General features: G+C 37.0%; 1 protein-coding gene across 1 annotated transcript; it reads left to right on the top strand.

Moving 5' to 3' along the window:
* Nucleotides 1-1,043: 1,043 nt before the first annotated feature.
* tdrd7a (tudor domain containing 7 a) lies at nucleotides 1,044-15,503 on the top strand (the record flags this gene model as incomplete). Its single annotated transcript, XM_084090728.1, has 17 exons — nucleotides 1,044-1,250; nucleotides 1,766-1,910; nucleotides 2,657-2,816; nucleotides 2,895-2,974; nucleotides 6,383-6,561; nucleotides 8,529-8,959; nucleotides 9,642-9,905; nucleotides 10,014-10,200; nucleotides 10,352-10,463; nucleotides 10,552-10,754; nucleotides 10,852-10,986; nucleotides 11,079-11,162; nucleotides 12,468-12,602; nucleotides 12,831-12,941; nucleotides 13,515-13,945; nucleotides 14,065-14,225; nucleotides 14,918-15,503. The coding sequence occupies 17 exons, from the start codon at nucleotides 1,044-1,046 to the stop codon at nucleotides 15,136-15,138; spliced, it is 3,246 nt and encodes a 1,081-aa protein (XP_083946854.1). The 3' UTR covers nucleotides 15,139-15,503.
* Between the last annotated feature and the right edge of the window lie 210 nt (nucleotides 15,504-15,713).

The following is a 15,713-nucleotide window of genomic DNA, read 5'->3' as shown; positions in this document are numbered from 1 at the left end:
CGTGCGTGTGCTCGCGATATTCAACGGCTAATTTAGTGTGAAGAGAAAAAGCAATCAGGTGAGTTTAATTAACAGTTCTTCCCTTGATCAAGTTTTGGTGATATTTTTATGATTTGGCAAATAAGAAGTTTTTTTTTTTTTTTTTTACAAGTTTAAAGAAACGGAATAATAATGTTAAATCAGTTGCATCGCATGCTTAACGTTAACGTTAGCTGGTTAATTACGGTCTGATGAAAGTTAGCTTCCAAGTTCCCGCCTGTCTTTCTGATATTTGAATGATTTAATGCTAATGTTTTAAGTAAGTGTAAGGTTGATACCTACTATCAAAATTAGTCAGCCTTTAAAATATAAAATTGTGTAAAAACTGTATTTTTTGGGGGATGTTTGTATCATTAATATACGACATTCAGCCAAGCACAAACCACTGGGCTAACTTACTTTTGGCATGAAAATGATTTCAGTGAACAAATAAGTTTATAAGAGTTTAAGTTCACAATATAATAATATGAGAAATCTTTTAAAATGTTTAAACATGATACGTTTATGTACTGTAATATATGTATTTTTGTGTTCATACATTTTTGGAAAAAAAACATGTAACGTTAGGCCATACCTTTTTAAACAACAATAAAATAAAATTAATATGTGTACAACGCTTAATTGTGTTATGCAATCATTTGTAAGTAAAATAGTTTTTATTTTTTAATTTCAAACAGGGTTTTATTTGGGTTAATTAATTTGACCTGAACTTTTCATTTAAAAGTGTACCATTGTTCTGTTATACAGCTTGATTTTGATGGGTCGCTCTATTGTTATGTAGACTCAAAGCATTCCTTAATTACCACAGACATAACTAACTATAAACCTTAAAAGCATTTTAGTCTCACAGAAAGATGGCTAACGTTACCTAGACAGTATTTTTGGATAACTAGCATTATTCGTATGATTGAATGCGCCTGTGATGCCCAAAATTCTATAGATTGGCAACTCATTAGGTTACAAAAATGTTGCCTTCAATTGATTGTCTTTGTGTTGAGTGCAGGATGAGTGATGTGGAGTTGGTGAAAAAGATGCTGCGAGCTGTTCTTCAGAGCAGTAAGCACGGTGTGGCCATGGTCCGTCTTCCGGGAGATTACCGGGCTCTGACAGGAGAGATGATTCCTTTCCGGCAGTTTGGCCATTCCAATCTCGAGAGCTTTCTGCGCAGCATTCCCGGTGTGGTGCGGCTTGAGCGCTCCAGTGCTGGAGAGGTGATGCATTCACTTGATCTTAAAGGAGAACAGCTCATTTTTTTGTAAATTTGGAGTGCTGTCAGTACAGAGAACAACAACAAAAATCGGTGTTGCCTACACCGTGTTATCCTCTTTTTAAAATTTGCACCCTGTTGACTTCAATGGGGCAAGTTTTAAACCTGCTTTTAGCCTCTTAACATCCTTGATGTGTCATTACAAGTGCCCAGCCATTGTGAGTGATTCCTTCAGAGTGAACACGGTGAATCTGACTGCAGTAGATGTGAATATGAATAAAAGTGATGTTAATTCAGCCAGCGCACATACCTGTATTTACTTCCTGTTTTCGGTCGAAGTCCACAGTAGTCGATTGTCGAGTTCACGCCGAGTCTCCACTGTTGCTTAGTTACCTATGATCACGCGCGTGAACTCGACAATCGACTACGATAAAGAAAATGTTCAGTTATTGATTAGTCTATATATCATCATGCCAGAACCAAACTATAATGTGACAGACTTTATGTGTATGTTTGTAGGTCATGTGTTTTGCTGGTGTGTGTGAGGAGACGGCACACATCGCACAGCTGGTCGCCCGGCAGAAGAATGTGAAGAAGTCTGGTTGCTCTAAATTACTGAACTTCCAAATGAGAGCAAAGTCTTCCTCTTTGTTTTCATATAACGGTAACACACATGCACAGACAAACGAATGGCCCCAGTGGGAGATGCTGTTTGGCTAATGTGATGCAATTTTTGTGGTTAATTTCAAATCAATCAAGTTTGCATTTCATAATGATTTCCTAATCACTCCTTTTTCTAGCTTGTACTATTCTAGGCGATGTTTGAGTTGGACTTTGTATTGCAAGCACTTCTCGTGTTATTGTCTCCTTAAGATGAATCACTTGTTGAAGTCCTCATTTCTAAGTTACTTTGGAGAAAAGCATCTGCTAAATGAATAAATGTAAATGTAACGTTTGTATTATTTTGATATTCATAATTGAACGGCGTATATCTTAAAATAAACTTAAGCTTAAATTGTGTGAGGTGCAGAACCTTAAATGGATTTTATTATTTTCTGTGTGTGTGTTACAATGTCAAATGGTTTTCTTTAGTTGTAAAATAGGAAAAGTGTTTTAATACACATCACCTTAAAAGAGAACGTTAACCACATAAATCAAGTAAATGGGATTAATGACATTGAAAATCTAGTTTGTGTGCCCACGTCCCAAGAGAGAGCTTATTTAAAGGGTTTAATGATGTGTCTTTGCCCACCAACCTTGTCTGTATGTGTGTGGTGACTATACCTGTGCCAGTTGGTCACTGTTGCACACTAATGCCACAAACTGTTTGGCATCCTGCAGTCCGTCAATTAGCCCTTCATGGTATGTGCTTGTTTAATTGATGTGGTTTAACTGTTTTGGTCTTTGCAGCCAAACCTCGCTTGTCTCTGCGGCAACCTGGCCACATGACTCATCCCGCTCGAGGCAACGCATCCAAATCTAGTTTCTACCCTAACCAGCGGCAGCTTTACAGTAGTGACCTCCCCTCCTCCCGGGTTCCTTCCCGTCAACCAAACAGGAAATCACCAGGGTGAGTGATGCGAGTCAAAACACTTGTGAGCATTAATACATTCTCAAAATATTCATCAAAACACTTATGTGATTTTAGGTTGGGGGGAAATACATTTGTACCCAGCAAGATCAATACAGAAATAAAGACTTCACCTCATAAGACCAGCGGGACACCAGGTAAACCTCACATTTTGCCCTATTAATAAATTGCATAATTCTGGATTTTTTTTGTGTGTGTGTCTAAAATAGATTCTCCCATGATTCTGAATATAAAACTAAACAAAATCACATGTAATTTACTAGAGGTTCTGACAAAATGTTAATTTCTGCTGTCTATTTACATTTTGTTAATTAATTTGAATGAATTATTTAAAAAATCAATTTGAATGAATGATTCAAACGACTCACTCATAAATACTTCACTCGTTTTTCTGAACTAATCTCTTGAATGATTCAATCACAAATAAATTTAAATCACTTGTTGCCACCCAGTGGTGTAACGATGTAATCGATACAATTGTAATTTACTTTCAAAAGGTGATTTGCTCTATTTTGATTGCTTCTGTAGACATCAGTGTTTATATCCGAACTATAAACTTTTATCCGTACCTCTGTGATCTTTTGAATATTTATAACATGGAAATAGTGTGATACTGTGTAATTAAAAAGACTCTTTGTTGGAGCGGTTTCATATCTAGACAGCCAAACTGCTTTTTCTGGCTCAGCGGCAGCGCCAACACAGATTTGAATGTTTCGGTGTGATTTTATCAAAGGTTTAAACGTACAGTATGGAATTTTTCACCACTAGGGGTCGCTAACCTCTTTACAATAACAAAGGCGTAGTTTGATGACGCAACATTTGCTAAGAATTATGGATCTTGTCGTCAACGTCAAGCCGACCGATCTAATAATGTTTATGGATGACTGAATACAGATGCTTTTATCATGACTGTGATATGAAGCAGTTCGGGATTGCTAAGAGACAGCTATCAGCTCCACACGCGACGCGATCCCGCGGATATAACAGTTAAAAGGAATATGGACATTTCATTCTACCGAACTACACGCAAGTGCAGAATTACTACTCACAGGTCAGTTTATTAGACAAATTAAACTTGTGAGGTAACGCAGCGCTGTTTCACTTGGTCTAACATTACACTAAACTGCATTTGAATGTGTTTAAATGTATGTGTTAGTCTGTCTGTATGAGACTAGCAGTAAGCTAGATCAACATTAGAATAACATGCAGATCATATTCTGACATTTTATCATTGTTGAACTAATAACATTGATTAGTTGTATGTAAATGTGCTCACCTGTTTAATAAAGTACATGTAAGTTAGGAAAGGTCGAAGTCTCGGACGTGGAGCTCTCGTTTATATACTGTCTATGGGAGCTCTAGGCATCTCGAAAACACCGCGCTGATATTGATTCTCGTTTTAGTTCTCTTTTTTATCCAAAGTCTGCTTGCCATGGTCCATAATGTTTGAACGAAACAACAACAGCGTGCAGATAGACATTGCGAACTACAAAGTTGTCCGCGTCAGTAGCTTTGGTTACTATCAGAGGGCTCTGGTTCATAGCTCTGGTTGCCATGGCAGCACGAGCGGAAACCAGGGACAACGCGGATATGACGGCATTGGCGGCGACAAAACGGAAATAAAGAAACGGGACGTTTCTCGAATGAAATTACAAATTTCTCATGGTTTGAAAGTTGTTGGAAACAGTCGGGATAATGTAAGTACACAACTAAAAAAAAAATATAACTTAGATATAGTGATTTTTGCTATTTTTAAAGCAAAAAAGTTACATATTGTGCCTTTAATAGATATAGCCAAATCGTTGTCATTTAGGAATGAAATTGCGAACTTTTAACAATTAATTGTGCGGCTCTAACTGAAACCTAAACTTATCACCAAACCTAATGCTTAAAATCTAGGCTTTATTTTCCTGCCTTGCGAGCAATGATGGACTGTATAGTGCGGCAGGAATGAATCATAAAACCCGGAAAAAGTTAGCATTTTTGCTTTTTCGTTCCATTATTAGTCAATTAATTTTTTTTTGAATGGGGTTTTGGTTAAATGCCTGAAATAATGTTTACGGTTGACAAGCTAAGTCAGTTCATTTTCACATTTTTTTTCTACAACATATAATACATCAGTAATACCCCACAAGTGACTAAATGGGACTACAGAGACTCTTGGGACATTAAATGTCATCAAACTGTCAGATTTAAAGATTTTCACCAGCTTAAGCCCTATTCGGACGGAACTAGTTTTCCAAATGACGTTTGAGTTACAATTCTTATCAACCTACGTCTGTGATTTCATGTACGGATTCGGACGGGACTAACATCTCCGTGTTTATTACCGAGGTAGGAGTGTCTGTGTTTTACATGTGGGCATTGCAGAAGATCACGTGTTCAGAAGTTGCAGTTGTCATGCTACAAACTATATACAAGTATATTTCAGGAATATAACTTAAAAACTGCCATTGAACACAATTTATGAAATTTGATCAAATGTATTTTGAAATTAAGTACTTTTAAAATTAAGCACTTTGAAATATAAAGTAAAACGTCCTAACGTATTTAGTGTCTTGTAAACATTTTATAAAAATTGTAGTATAAAAAAAACTAAACATACATTTATCATCATGATTTTATAGAACTGGGTTCTTATAATAAACCCACTGGAATAAAAAGTTTTAACTTATATAATTTACACGTTATGTAATTAAGTGCAGAAATGAAAGTAATCTTACCTGAAACTGATATTACAGTAGCCAGTCTTAACAGTTTACGTGACTTGGCTCTTCTTGTTGATTTCATTTTTTTTATTTCTTCGCAGTGTACCGAACACATCTACATCCATTATCGGTGCGCAAAAAGCAGAAACTTGAATATCGGCGCGATAGCGAGAGATTGTACGGTAGTTCACGTTGACCAAAACACACAAGAAAAAGCGTTTTGAAAAAAAAAAAAATTCCGGCAATCACAGACATTCGCATTCGGACGGGATTAGATTTCTCTGAGGACCGCCGAGTTTGACGAAAAACAGTAGGTAATTTGCTCTGGAATTTTTGCAGCGGTCGTGTGAGAAAAAGACAGACGTGGCAGATTCGGACAGGATTAAAATCTCAAAGTACGTCTGTGAAACAGAAATTTCTCTAACGTCCCCCTGTGAAACTAGTCCCGTCCGAATAGGGCTTTAGTGGTGGTGACGTTGAAGTCCTGTATCGGTGCTGTACAACTGCCGACTGTATTTAGACTTCAGAATTCATAAGTTGAGTTCAAGTCTGAAGATTAACTTGATTAACAAAACCTATAAGCATCATTAACTTTTGTCTGTCATAGAGCCTATTTTCTGTAATAATCCAAAAGCCAAATGGGAAAATCCTGTTGGCTTTTTGTCTAAGAAAGAAACCAGGGTGAAGGTAACTTCTGGGATGGCCTACAAAAATATCTCATCACTGCAGCACTGTATTGTCTTCAGGATATGCCAATTCATTTAGTTTTATAATCTCTGTTTTTGATGTACTCAATTAATTTAAATGAGACGTTTGTTTCTGTGTTGCATTCTTCAGCTCAGCAAAAGTCCGTAAACCGTGCTAATGTTGAGGTGGTTCAGGGTCGAATCAAACAGATTTTGCAGAAGTACTGCAGTGGAGTCTGGCTGTCCAAAATCCCTCAGCTATACAAGAATATGTTCCAGGAAGAGCTCCACATGCACAAAGAAGTGGAGACGTGGACGCACATCTGCACTGTGAGAGAACTGAAAAACACAAACACATGCTGACTAAAATGACTAAAATCACCTTGTACCCTCCCATCTAACTACATGACTTCAATAAGTTTGTCAATATGTCATGCGTCAAGTCAGGGGTTACTCTTTCGCCGTAAATCGATGTTTACGGCCATCTGCAAATGTAAAATATAGTCTTGAAAAATCTAACAAAATTGAGTTTGATTAAAACAAGAACAAATATCTGTCAATGAGTTTTATGAAAACTTCCTTTTGAATTAAGTCGATTTGTACTTGTTTTAATCAAAAATTCGCTTAATTTTGATCGATTTCAAGGAAAACAGTACTTTATATTTTGTCATTTTGCATCTTAAGTAAATGTATCTTGAATTAAGAATCTTTAGACAACTGCACTAGAAAATAAGAAAAAAAAAAACATTTTTTTTTTTCAAGAGTTATTTTCGTATTCTAGTGGTTGGGAGTGATTCAAGCTACTTTTTATTTGTTAAATGAATTAAAAAGTAATGGATATATGTTGAAAGTTGTATTTTCAAACTCTGAAGTGTTGTTAATACAACTCATTGTTTCTCCCTATTAGGGGTGTGCAAAGCAGCCGGTATTTGTATCTGTATTTGTATTTGTTGAGGGGGGAAAAGTATTTGTATTTGTATTTGTATTCGAGTAAAATTCAAAATAGGTGTAAAAATCCATTTTTTTTGCGTTACACTTCTAATTTACGTTATAGTGTAAGTACTCTTTAATTGTATCCATTATAATAATTATGGATATGCAATATTGATTCATGTTTTTCCATAAATCCAGCAATGAACATGTAACAAGGAACGTCATTGAAAAGAAAATAACATAACAGCCATTACCTATGTTAACGTTACTCTGTCAACAGCCTATTGTCTAAATTACCGAGAGTTATCCAGCCAAGAATAAGCCTAGAACTGCTTTTCTGACGGACTGATATTAATGACGGCTTTTTATTTCATTTCTCATCTCCATAAATATATCTAAAGCTAATGCAAGGGATAGAAATTAATTAATTCTTTGCTGATACTTCCTCGTCATCATGGAGAGCGCAGTTCGCACCGCTTTCTCCTTTCCACAAGCGCTTGCTCTCTCGTGGCGTCTGTCGTTGCTATGCAAACATGGACATAGGCGCACCTGGAAAAACGAACGCGCCGCTCGCTTCTATTATAAGCGCGCTTGCCGCGCGCCTACATTTGAAATCTGCACATGCAAAAAACGCGCTATGTGAACGACCCCTTATGACAACGTGACATTAGCCTAATCCAAAATATTTCCATATGTGGCTCTTTCCTCCTCAGCAGCACCGCCGGTCGCCATGTCTCATGAGGAAACGCAGCTTTTTGATATAAAGTTTTTCTTGTTCCCGAATACAAATATTTTTAAAGTATTTGTTCGAAATAAGTATTCGTAAAAAACACATTATTTGTGCCTTTCCGAATACCGTATTCGGGTTCGGCTCCACCCCTACTCCCTATAGACATTTACATTTAGAGAACACACTGACATATTTCCTCTTCAATTTATTTTTAAAATTTTCTTTAGTTTATCTTGAAAAGGTTTTAGATTATTAAATATACCTTCATAAAACCTGCAGAAACCATTCTGGCTAACTAAATAACTAACTAAATTTAAATAAATAAAATAAATATGACAAAATTACTAAAAGAATAAAAATTCCTATAGAAACAGTCAGACGTGCGCTTCCACTGCGCATTAGCTTGACTAGCCTATTTTTGCGAAGCATTATTTTGCTTTGCTTCAGCTGTGATTAAGAGATCCAATCTTGCATTTTGTGTTCATGCAATGAAGGGAGGGTGTGTTTGTTTGGGTTGATTTCAAATATCAACAGTGTTTTCAGAAATCACTTACTGAACCTTTAATGTAATAAAGTTGGTGATTGTTATATGATAAATGATCATTTTGTTTTCTTTCTCTCTGCTGTCCTTTAGGTTGAAAAGCCAGGCAGCAATAACATAGTGGACCGCCTGGTGTACCCTGTCATGGATCCTGCCCCTAAACCAAGCACTGTGCCTTCTGTAGCTCCATGCAAACAGTCTCCTAACACTGCGTTTAGGAAACAGCCATCACCTGCCCAGCAAACTACCCGCATCCTCAGAACTCTTGCCATTAACATTCCTCCTTCAACCCAGAAATCCCAAGCACCCTTGAGTCCAACATCGCCCAACTCCACCATGCTGGATTTTACTCTCCCTGAAACACCCAAATCTCACTCCAACTCGCTCATCACCCCTCCATCCACTCCACCCTCTCAAAAGCCTCTGACTCCAGAGATCAAGCAGAAGCTGCGGCAGCTGCTCAATAAATACAGCCATGGCCTGTGGGCTCATGCACTTCCACAACTTTTCCCAGAGGCCTTTGGGTAGGATGCTATGCTGATTACTGTATATTTGTAGAGTGCATACTTTATCCAGTATGCAATGGACATTTCGAACAGAAGTATGCTAATGCATAAAATATGAAGAAATATCAATGAATATTCAATCTTGGCCAAATAACGCATTAAAAGCGCTAGTGTAGCAAAATGTAGTATACACACTACCATTCAAAACTTTGGGGTCGGTACGTTTTTAAAAACATATATATATATTTTTTTAAGAAGTCTGCATTTAATTGAGCAAAAATAAATTAAAAACAGCAATACAGTGAAATATTAATTTATAATAACTTAATGTTTTCTATTTTAATATTTTAAAGTTTTTATTTCTGTGATTGCAAAGCTGAATTTTCAGCATCATAACTCCAGTGTCACATGATCCAAAAATCATTCTGATATGCAGATTTTCTACTCAAGAGATATTTCTTATTAGCAATTTTGAAAACATTTGTTCTGCAATTTGTATTTTTGTGGAAACACATTTCACAGTATTGGCCTGGATTCTTTGAATGGTAAAGAACAGCGTTTATTTGCAATAGAAATCTTTTGTAACATTATAAATGTCTTTACTGTCACTTTTGATCATTGCTTTAATGAGATGTATGAGAGAGGTTTTTTCCAGGTACTGCACCTTTAAAAAAATATATATTTTCTGCTCGTCTCTCAGGTGCGAGTTTCCACAGTACGTGTTGGAGGATCTGTCTTTGTTGGCAGATACGTGTATGGTTGAGTACCCCATGCCGGACAATCGAAAGAGAGCCATACTGTACGCACTACCATGCCAGGTGCAGACACAGCCCCGTCCTCGCCCGCCACCGCTGTTTATGCACTGTGAAAGCAATCCACATGTGCCTCCTCTGGTTATCCCAGCGGCAGAGTATCTATCTGTTTTGGTGATGGAGGTCAGCAGCACCAACAACGTTGTTCTCCGGTAACGCTCAAAAAACCACTCTTTTATTATTAGATACAAGATGAATTTCTAGTTCTTTTATTTTCATTATTTTAGATTGTGGATTCATGATGCTGTCTTATTTTTCAGGTTTGTCAGTGAAGGCTACTCTAAAGCTCTGGAGGTGATGGAGGAGGCTATGCTTCAATTCTATAATACAGTTGGCGCTGGACTTCGTCTTCTCTCCCCAAAAGTTGGACAATTGGTGACAGTTGCTATGGAGGAAGATGCAGTACTAAGAGCTCAGGTTCACCAGGTCACAGAGGACAACGTGAAGGTACCAGACACTTCTCCATCCACTTCATTGACAACTTAAGAGCAGATACGGCTATTTGTAACTTGAATGTGTGAGGCTTCCTGGATCATCTGCTTCTAGTTATTTTAGCAGTCGACCTGTGCATCTATAACTTCATCTTTCCTTTTCGTAGGTGTATTGTGTGGATCATGGGTTCTTTGAGGTGGTCAGCAAGAAGAAGATATTCCAGCTGAGGGATCAATTCCTGACTCTTCCTTTTCAGGGAACGATATGTCAACTTGCAGGTAACATTTATCAGAGGCCTTTGTGTATATGTGTGAGAGTAACATGTTATTTAATTCCTTTTTGTGTTCACATTCACTTGCTTGTTAGGTCTGGAGCAATTTAGTACAGATGCGGTAGTCCTGAAAACTCTGAAATCATTAGCTGTTGGTCGTACGCTATTGGCTGAGATTCTGGAGCGAGGGGACACACCGCTTATTGTGCTTTATGACACTTCTCATAACGATGATGTCAATGTGAGCGCTGTATGCTTGAAGGCCCTGCAGGATAAGTCCATGGAGAATCCTCTACAGGTCAATTATAAATAAAATCATTAAATTATTAAATTGAAAAAACAAAACAAAATGAATGAATAATAATAATGTGTTTTTCTCCCTCTTGTCTCTTCAGGTGAACAGTGTGTACACAAACGTGTGTGTGACAAATGTGTGCTCTGATGGCAGTATTTACTGTCAGCTGCCTTCTCGAGGCCAGGCCAAACTTAAAGACATCATGGACAAGATTGAGGCACATTTCATCTCTCAGGTAAAATAATTAAATTCAGTGTCTTTGATTTTAGGCTTCTGTTAGCTGTATATGATCATGGGAGCATTACATGTCTCTTATGTGTTTTTAAGTTAACATGGGAGCTGTTGGTGTCCAAACCATTCTGCGGGAAAGTGTGTCTAGCTAAATACAAGGGCAAATGGGCAAGAGCAGAGGTGAGAAGACATTCTACTTTTTCCCTTCATCACTCATGTCATGTTCTAACTCTGGAGTTAAATCTCCTCACACATAGGGTTGGAAATTGAAAATCGATTCCAATTCTGGAATCGGATGCTTAAAGGTCAGGTATCGATTCCTGTGTGCGCTTTTTTAAATGTGATTTCAAACCATTTTCAAGCGCAAGAAGATGCGTTTTCTGTTTTCTTTGTGCACGCACACAGCGGGACTCCTCTCTTAGTGTGCAATACTGATTTGAGTTACGCTTATGCTTGAACACACATATACAAAAATTGTCAAAATCTCCTTGTAAACGCAGTCGTTTCGGTCTTATGTGAATGTAAACAGTTGAGAAAGAAAACGCACGTGTAACAAATAGTATATTGGACGTTAATCATAGAACAAAGGGAAAAATCACTCATCTTGACTGAATAACTTTATTAACTGTAATCAGAATTGATCTATCTATATTGTATAAAAAGAAAACTATGCATTGTTATTTTGCATTTGATTACAATTTTTGTATTTATTTGTGCTATTGTTAATTTGTATTTGTTCTTATAGTATTATTGTTCACTTGTCTAGAAATGTTTAACATTTTTATTATTTAGTCCAGTTGTTTTTGCTTTGGTATTTTTGTTAAAACCATAGGAAAAAGTTAGTGTTCTTTAGGCTGCTAATTTTTTTTTGTATGCTGCTGATTTTTGTTAATGGAAATCATCTGCAACAAAACGTTTTGCCAAAAGACATAATAAATATGTTAGATATAAATGTTTGACTAAATTGTTTTTTACTTTACTGAAATCTAAAAGAATCTGAATTGATAAAATCGGAATCGATAAAATCAAACGATGCCCAACTGTACTCGCACATATAAATTGGCAGTAAATGCTATTCCACACAAACCTCATCTTTGTATATTCTGTGAGTTTGGTTTGCTAATAGCGTGCATTTGAGTGCACGTGTGGCACTCATTTCACTAGATTTGTAATGAGAAGTGTCTTTGAACCTGTTGGCGGCAAAGGAGAAACATGGACTCATAGACTAACGTTTGAAAATGAAGAAATAGATGTAAATATTCAGCATTTATATTTTATTTGCAGATGTACTCTCCTACAAAATCACTTTCCAAATAGAGCTATTCAAGTCATTGTGTAAACATTCCTGTGTTTTTATATCGCAATATGTTTCAGAAAAACTAAATATCGCATTGTCCGTTTTTTTTCCCCCCAGTATTGTGCAGCCCTAGTGAAAATTAAATTAGTTCAATTGGTTATATGAATGTGCGTTTCATCTGTGTGTAGATCGTTACCCTTCATGGCAGTCAAGTGTTGGACATCCAGTTTTTGGATCTGGGACTTCCTGCTTCTCTGGAGGTTAGCGAGCTCAGGGAGATCCCACCAATCTACCTCAGAGAGCTCATCACCATACCACCTCAGGTACACACATCTCAGTTATTTTTTCCCCTCACTCATTTCCATTCATGCTCATCACTTACTACAACTGTGCAGGCCATTGTCTCATTTAAGTCATGAGTCAAGCTGTGAGTTTTTGTTTTTTCTTGTTTTTGAATAATAAAATAACTCGTTTAGCATGTAGGGAGTGCTGTAATTGCATTAGTCTGCTTTATGAATAAAATGAATTGTTTTATATTTCTGCCCCTGTAGGCTATAAAGTGTCTCCTGGAGGATCTGAATGCAGATGGGGGTGTTTGGCCTCCTGAAGCTGTTCTGTGGTTGAGAGAGACAGTCCACAACAAAGTCCCCAGTTGCATGAAGGTCTTGCACATTCATTTATTGTTTACTGAAAAATAGATTTTAATTATTGATTAGCGATGCACAATATATTTAAATCGCATTAGTGCGATTTATCACATTGCAAAATTTCCGTGAACAAACTGTAATGTAAATATTGTAATTTTACAGCTGTACTTTAAAATACTATTACTATTTAACTTTTATTTTTATTTACAGTAACTATGTAAATATTAATCATTTTGATTAATATGTAATGTTTTGTTTATTTTTATTGCATATTAATCATTATTATTATTATTTCATAGTTATAGTGAACGTGTCAAAACAGTGGGAATGTAGCCTTTGATTAATCAAATTTTAACACCCAAATGTTTCCACGTTTTCCCAAATCATTCAGATTGAAAAGGATAGTTTGCACTAAAAAATGTCTTCAGAGTAAAACTTTATTTTTTATTTTTTTTTTATAGATGTGTGTATATAATTCTTTCCAAGTAGAGTTATTCAGGTCATCTAGAGAAAGTTCCTGTATTTTCGTGTTACAGAAAAACTAAATATTGCAGTGTCCATTTATTGGCATGTTTGTTGTGTGTTTAGATAGTCAAGCTTGATGAGACCAGGACTGTGCACGTCTACCTCTTCAGTGGAAATGGAGCTCATGACCGTCAGAGCAGCATTAACCACCAGCTAGCCTCATGTCCATTCTGGCAACGTGATGCCTACTTCAGCAAGATCGCCAGGGTTTCCCAACCTATCCTGTCAGAGGCAGGGGACAGCCCCTATACATCTCCCACGAAGTCTAAGGCCCTCACATTGCCCCCTCAGATGGACTTACCACTGGTCGGGCAAAATATGGATGTGTTTGTGTCGGTTGCATGTCACCCTGGGCACTTTGTGCTGCAGCCGTGGCAGGAACTGTACAAGCTAGTAGTGCTGATGGGAGAGATGATCCTGTTCTACAACAAACAGGAAGTAACCCAAATCAACATCCAGAAAAATAACGTCTACGCTGCCAAGATCGACAACAAGTAAGATCTGAATGGCACCTCTGATTGTAATTCGTCACCTAAATAACACAACTAAATAATTGACTGCCTTTTTCTTTCTTTCGCACTACCTTCGTCTTGTCACCTCTCTTTATCTATAGTTGGCATCGTGTTTTGGTAAAGGGCGTCCTGACCAATGGCTTAGTCTCTGTGTATGAACTGGATTACGGGAAGTACGAGTTGATCAACTATTCCCAGCTCCAACCACTCATTGATGAGTTCAGGCAGCTGCCATTCCAGGGCATTTTTGCTCAGCTGGCTGGTAAGAGAGAAGCTGGAGCCAAATGGACCCAAAACAAAATTATATCTTTATTATTTTTCAGACTTTTACTAATATTTAATAAACACATTGTATTTGCTCTGAAATGGCTTAAAGTGATGTATCTTTCAGAGGAGCCATATATGTCAGCCAAACACTGAAATGTTGGATAGTAGATCAATTTTTTTTTAAAGGAAGTATGGTTAAAAAAAAGCCTTTTTTACTAAAAGATCAAAAGGAAGGATATTTTGCTATATTTATAAATGCACCAGTATAATAAATAGTAATATTTAGCTGCACATTTTTTTGTTTGTTTTACAGCTACTTTTTTTAAAGCATGTGAAATTCCACACAGGAACTTCTGTGAACAATTTTGAATGATTTCACAAATTAAGTATGGAATCGGTGATTAATAACATCTCTGATTTAAATTGAATCAGTTCATAAAGTATATTTATCTTAAACCAGTCGTGACAAAAGGCTGGTTGCATATTCTTTAGGAAAGCTAACAATCAAATAAAAATGTTAAAATCATCACAATACTGATGTTGTCAGTATTGATGTTTTATGCTATTAACCAAATAGAAAATAGATTGTAAGTATTTGATGCATCACCCATCCCTATTGCAAGTTACCTCAAAAATAATTCACGTGTGTTAATGCTTCTGATTTACATGCAAAATACTTGTTTTCAGGTGTCAAGCAAGGGGTCTGGTGTGAGGAAGCTTCTATGGTGTTCCGGAACCACGTTGAGAAAAAGCCGCTGGTGGCCCAGATTGAGTCAGTTGAGGAGGGGGAGTGGCCCTGGGAGCGCAAAATCTCTGTCTACCTGGTGGACACCACACAAGAGGACAATGACATCTGGATCCACAACATTATGGTGGAGTTTTTAGATGAGATCAGCAGTGCTACTTGAGACTGTTACAACTACCCTTTCCCAGAACCATGCTGAAAACTTGAGCCTGAAGAAATCTGGATCTAGAATTCAAAAGCCTGCTTGTTTGTGTCAGCTCATTTTATTTACACGTTCACGAATAGTTTCAGTTATCGTTCCGAGTGCCCTGGGAAAGGGATTTCTTTACCTGTTTTTGCTGTTGTGATAAATAATAATATTATACCATTGCCAAATTAACTCGTTCTTACCTGAACAGCTTCCATTTACTGTCTTTACGATGGGCCATTTGTCTTGGAGTAATTTGATTTATTTATGTTGATTTTGTGTGAGACACTACTGCTTTGTATTGTTTATACTCTTGATTTTGCACTTTGATTTGTTTGCTGTGCTCTTTCTGTGTGTCTTCTGAAAGGAAAAATGGCCTAATTGTAAAAGAACATTTGTATTTAGGTTCTCATGTTTGTTTAATTTCTAAGTTAATATTTGGTTCGAACCATTAAACGAAAAGACAACAACTCGATACACTTGGGTGACTCATTTGTCTCTGGAGCTTCATTGGTGGGCTGGATGAATGGCGTCAGTGATTGGCAGGTCTA

The sequence above is a fragment of the Abramis brama genome, assembly GCF_963993115.1.
Source record: "Abramis brama genome assembly, chromosome: 2".
Taxonomy (NCBI): Eukaryota; Metazoa; Chordata; class Actinopteri; order Cypriniformes; family Leuciscidae; genus Abramis; species Abramis brama.
Note: the sequence above shows the minus strand (reverse complement) of the source record. Positions and strands in the feature narration are given on the sequence as shown.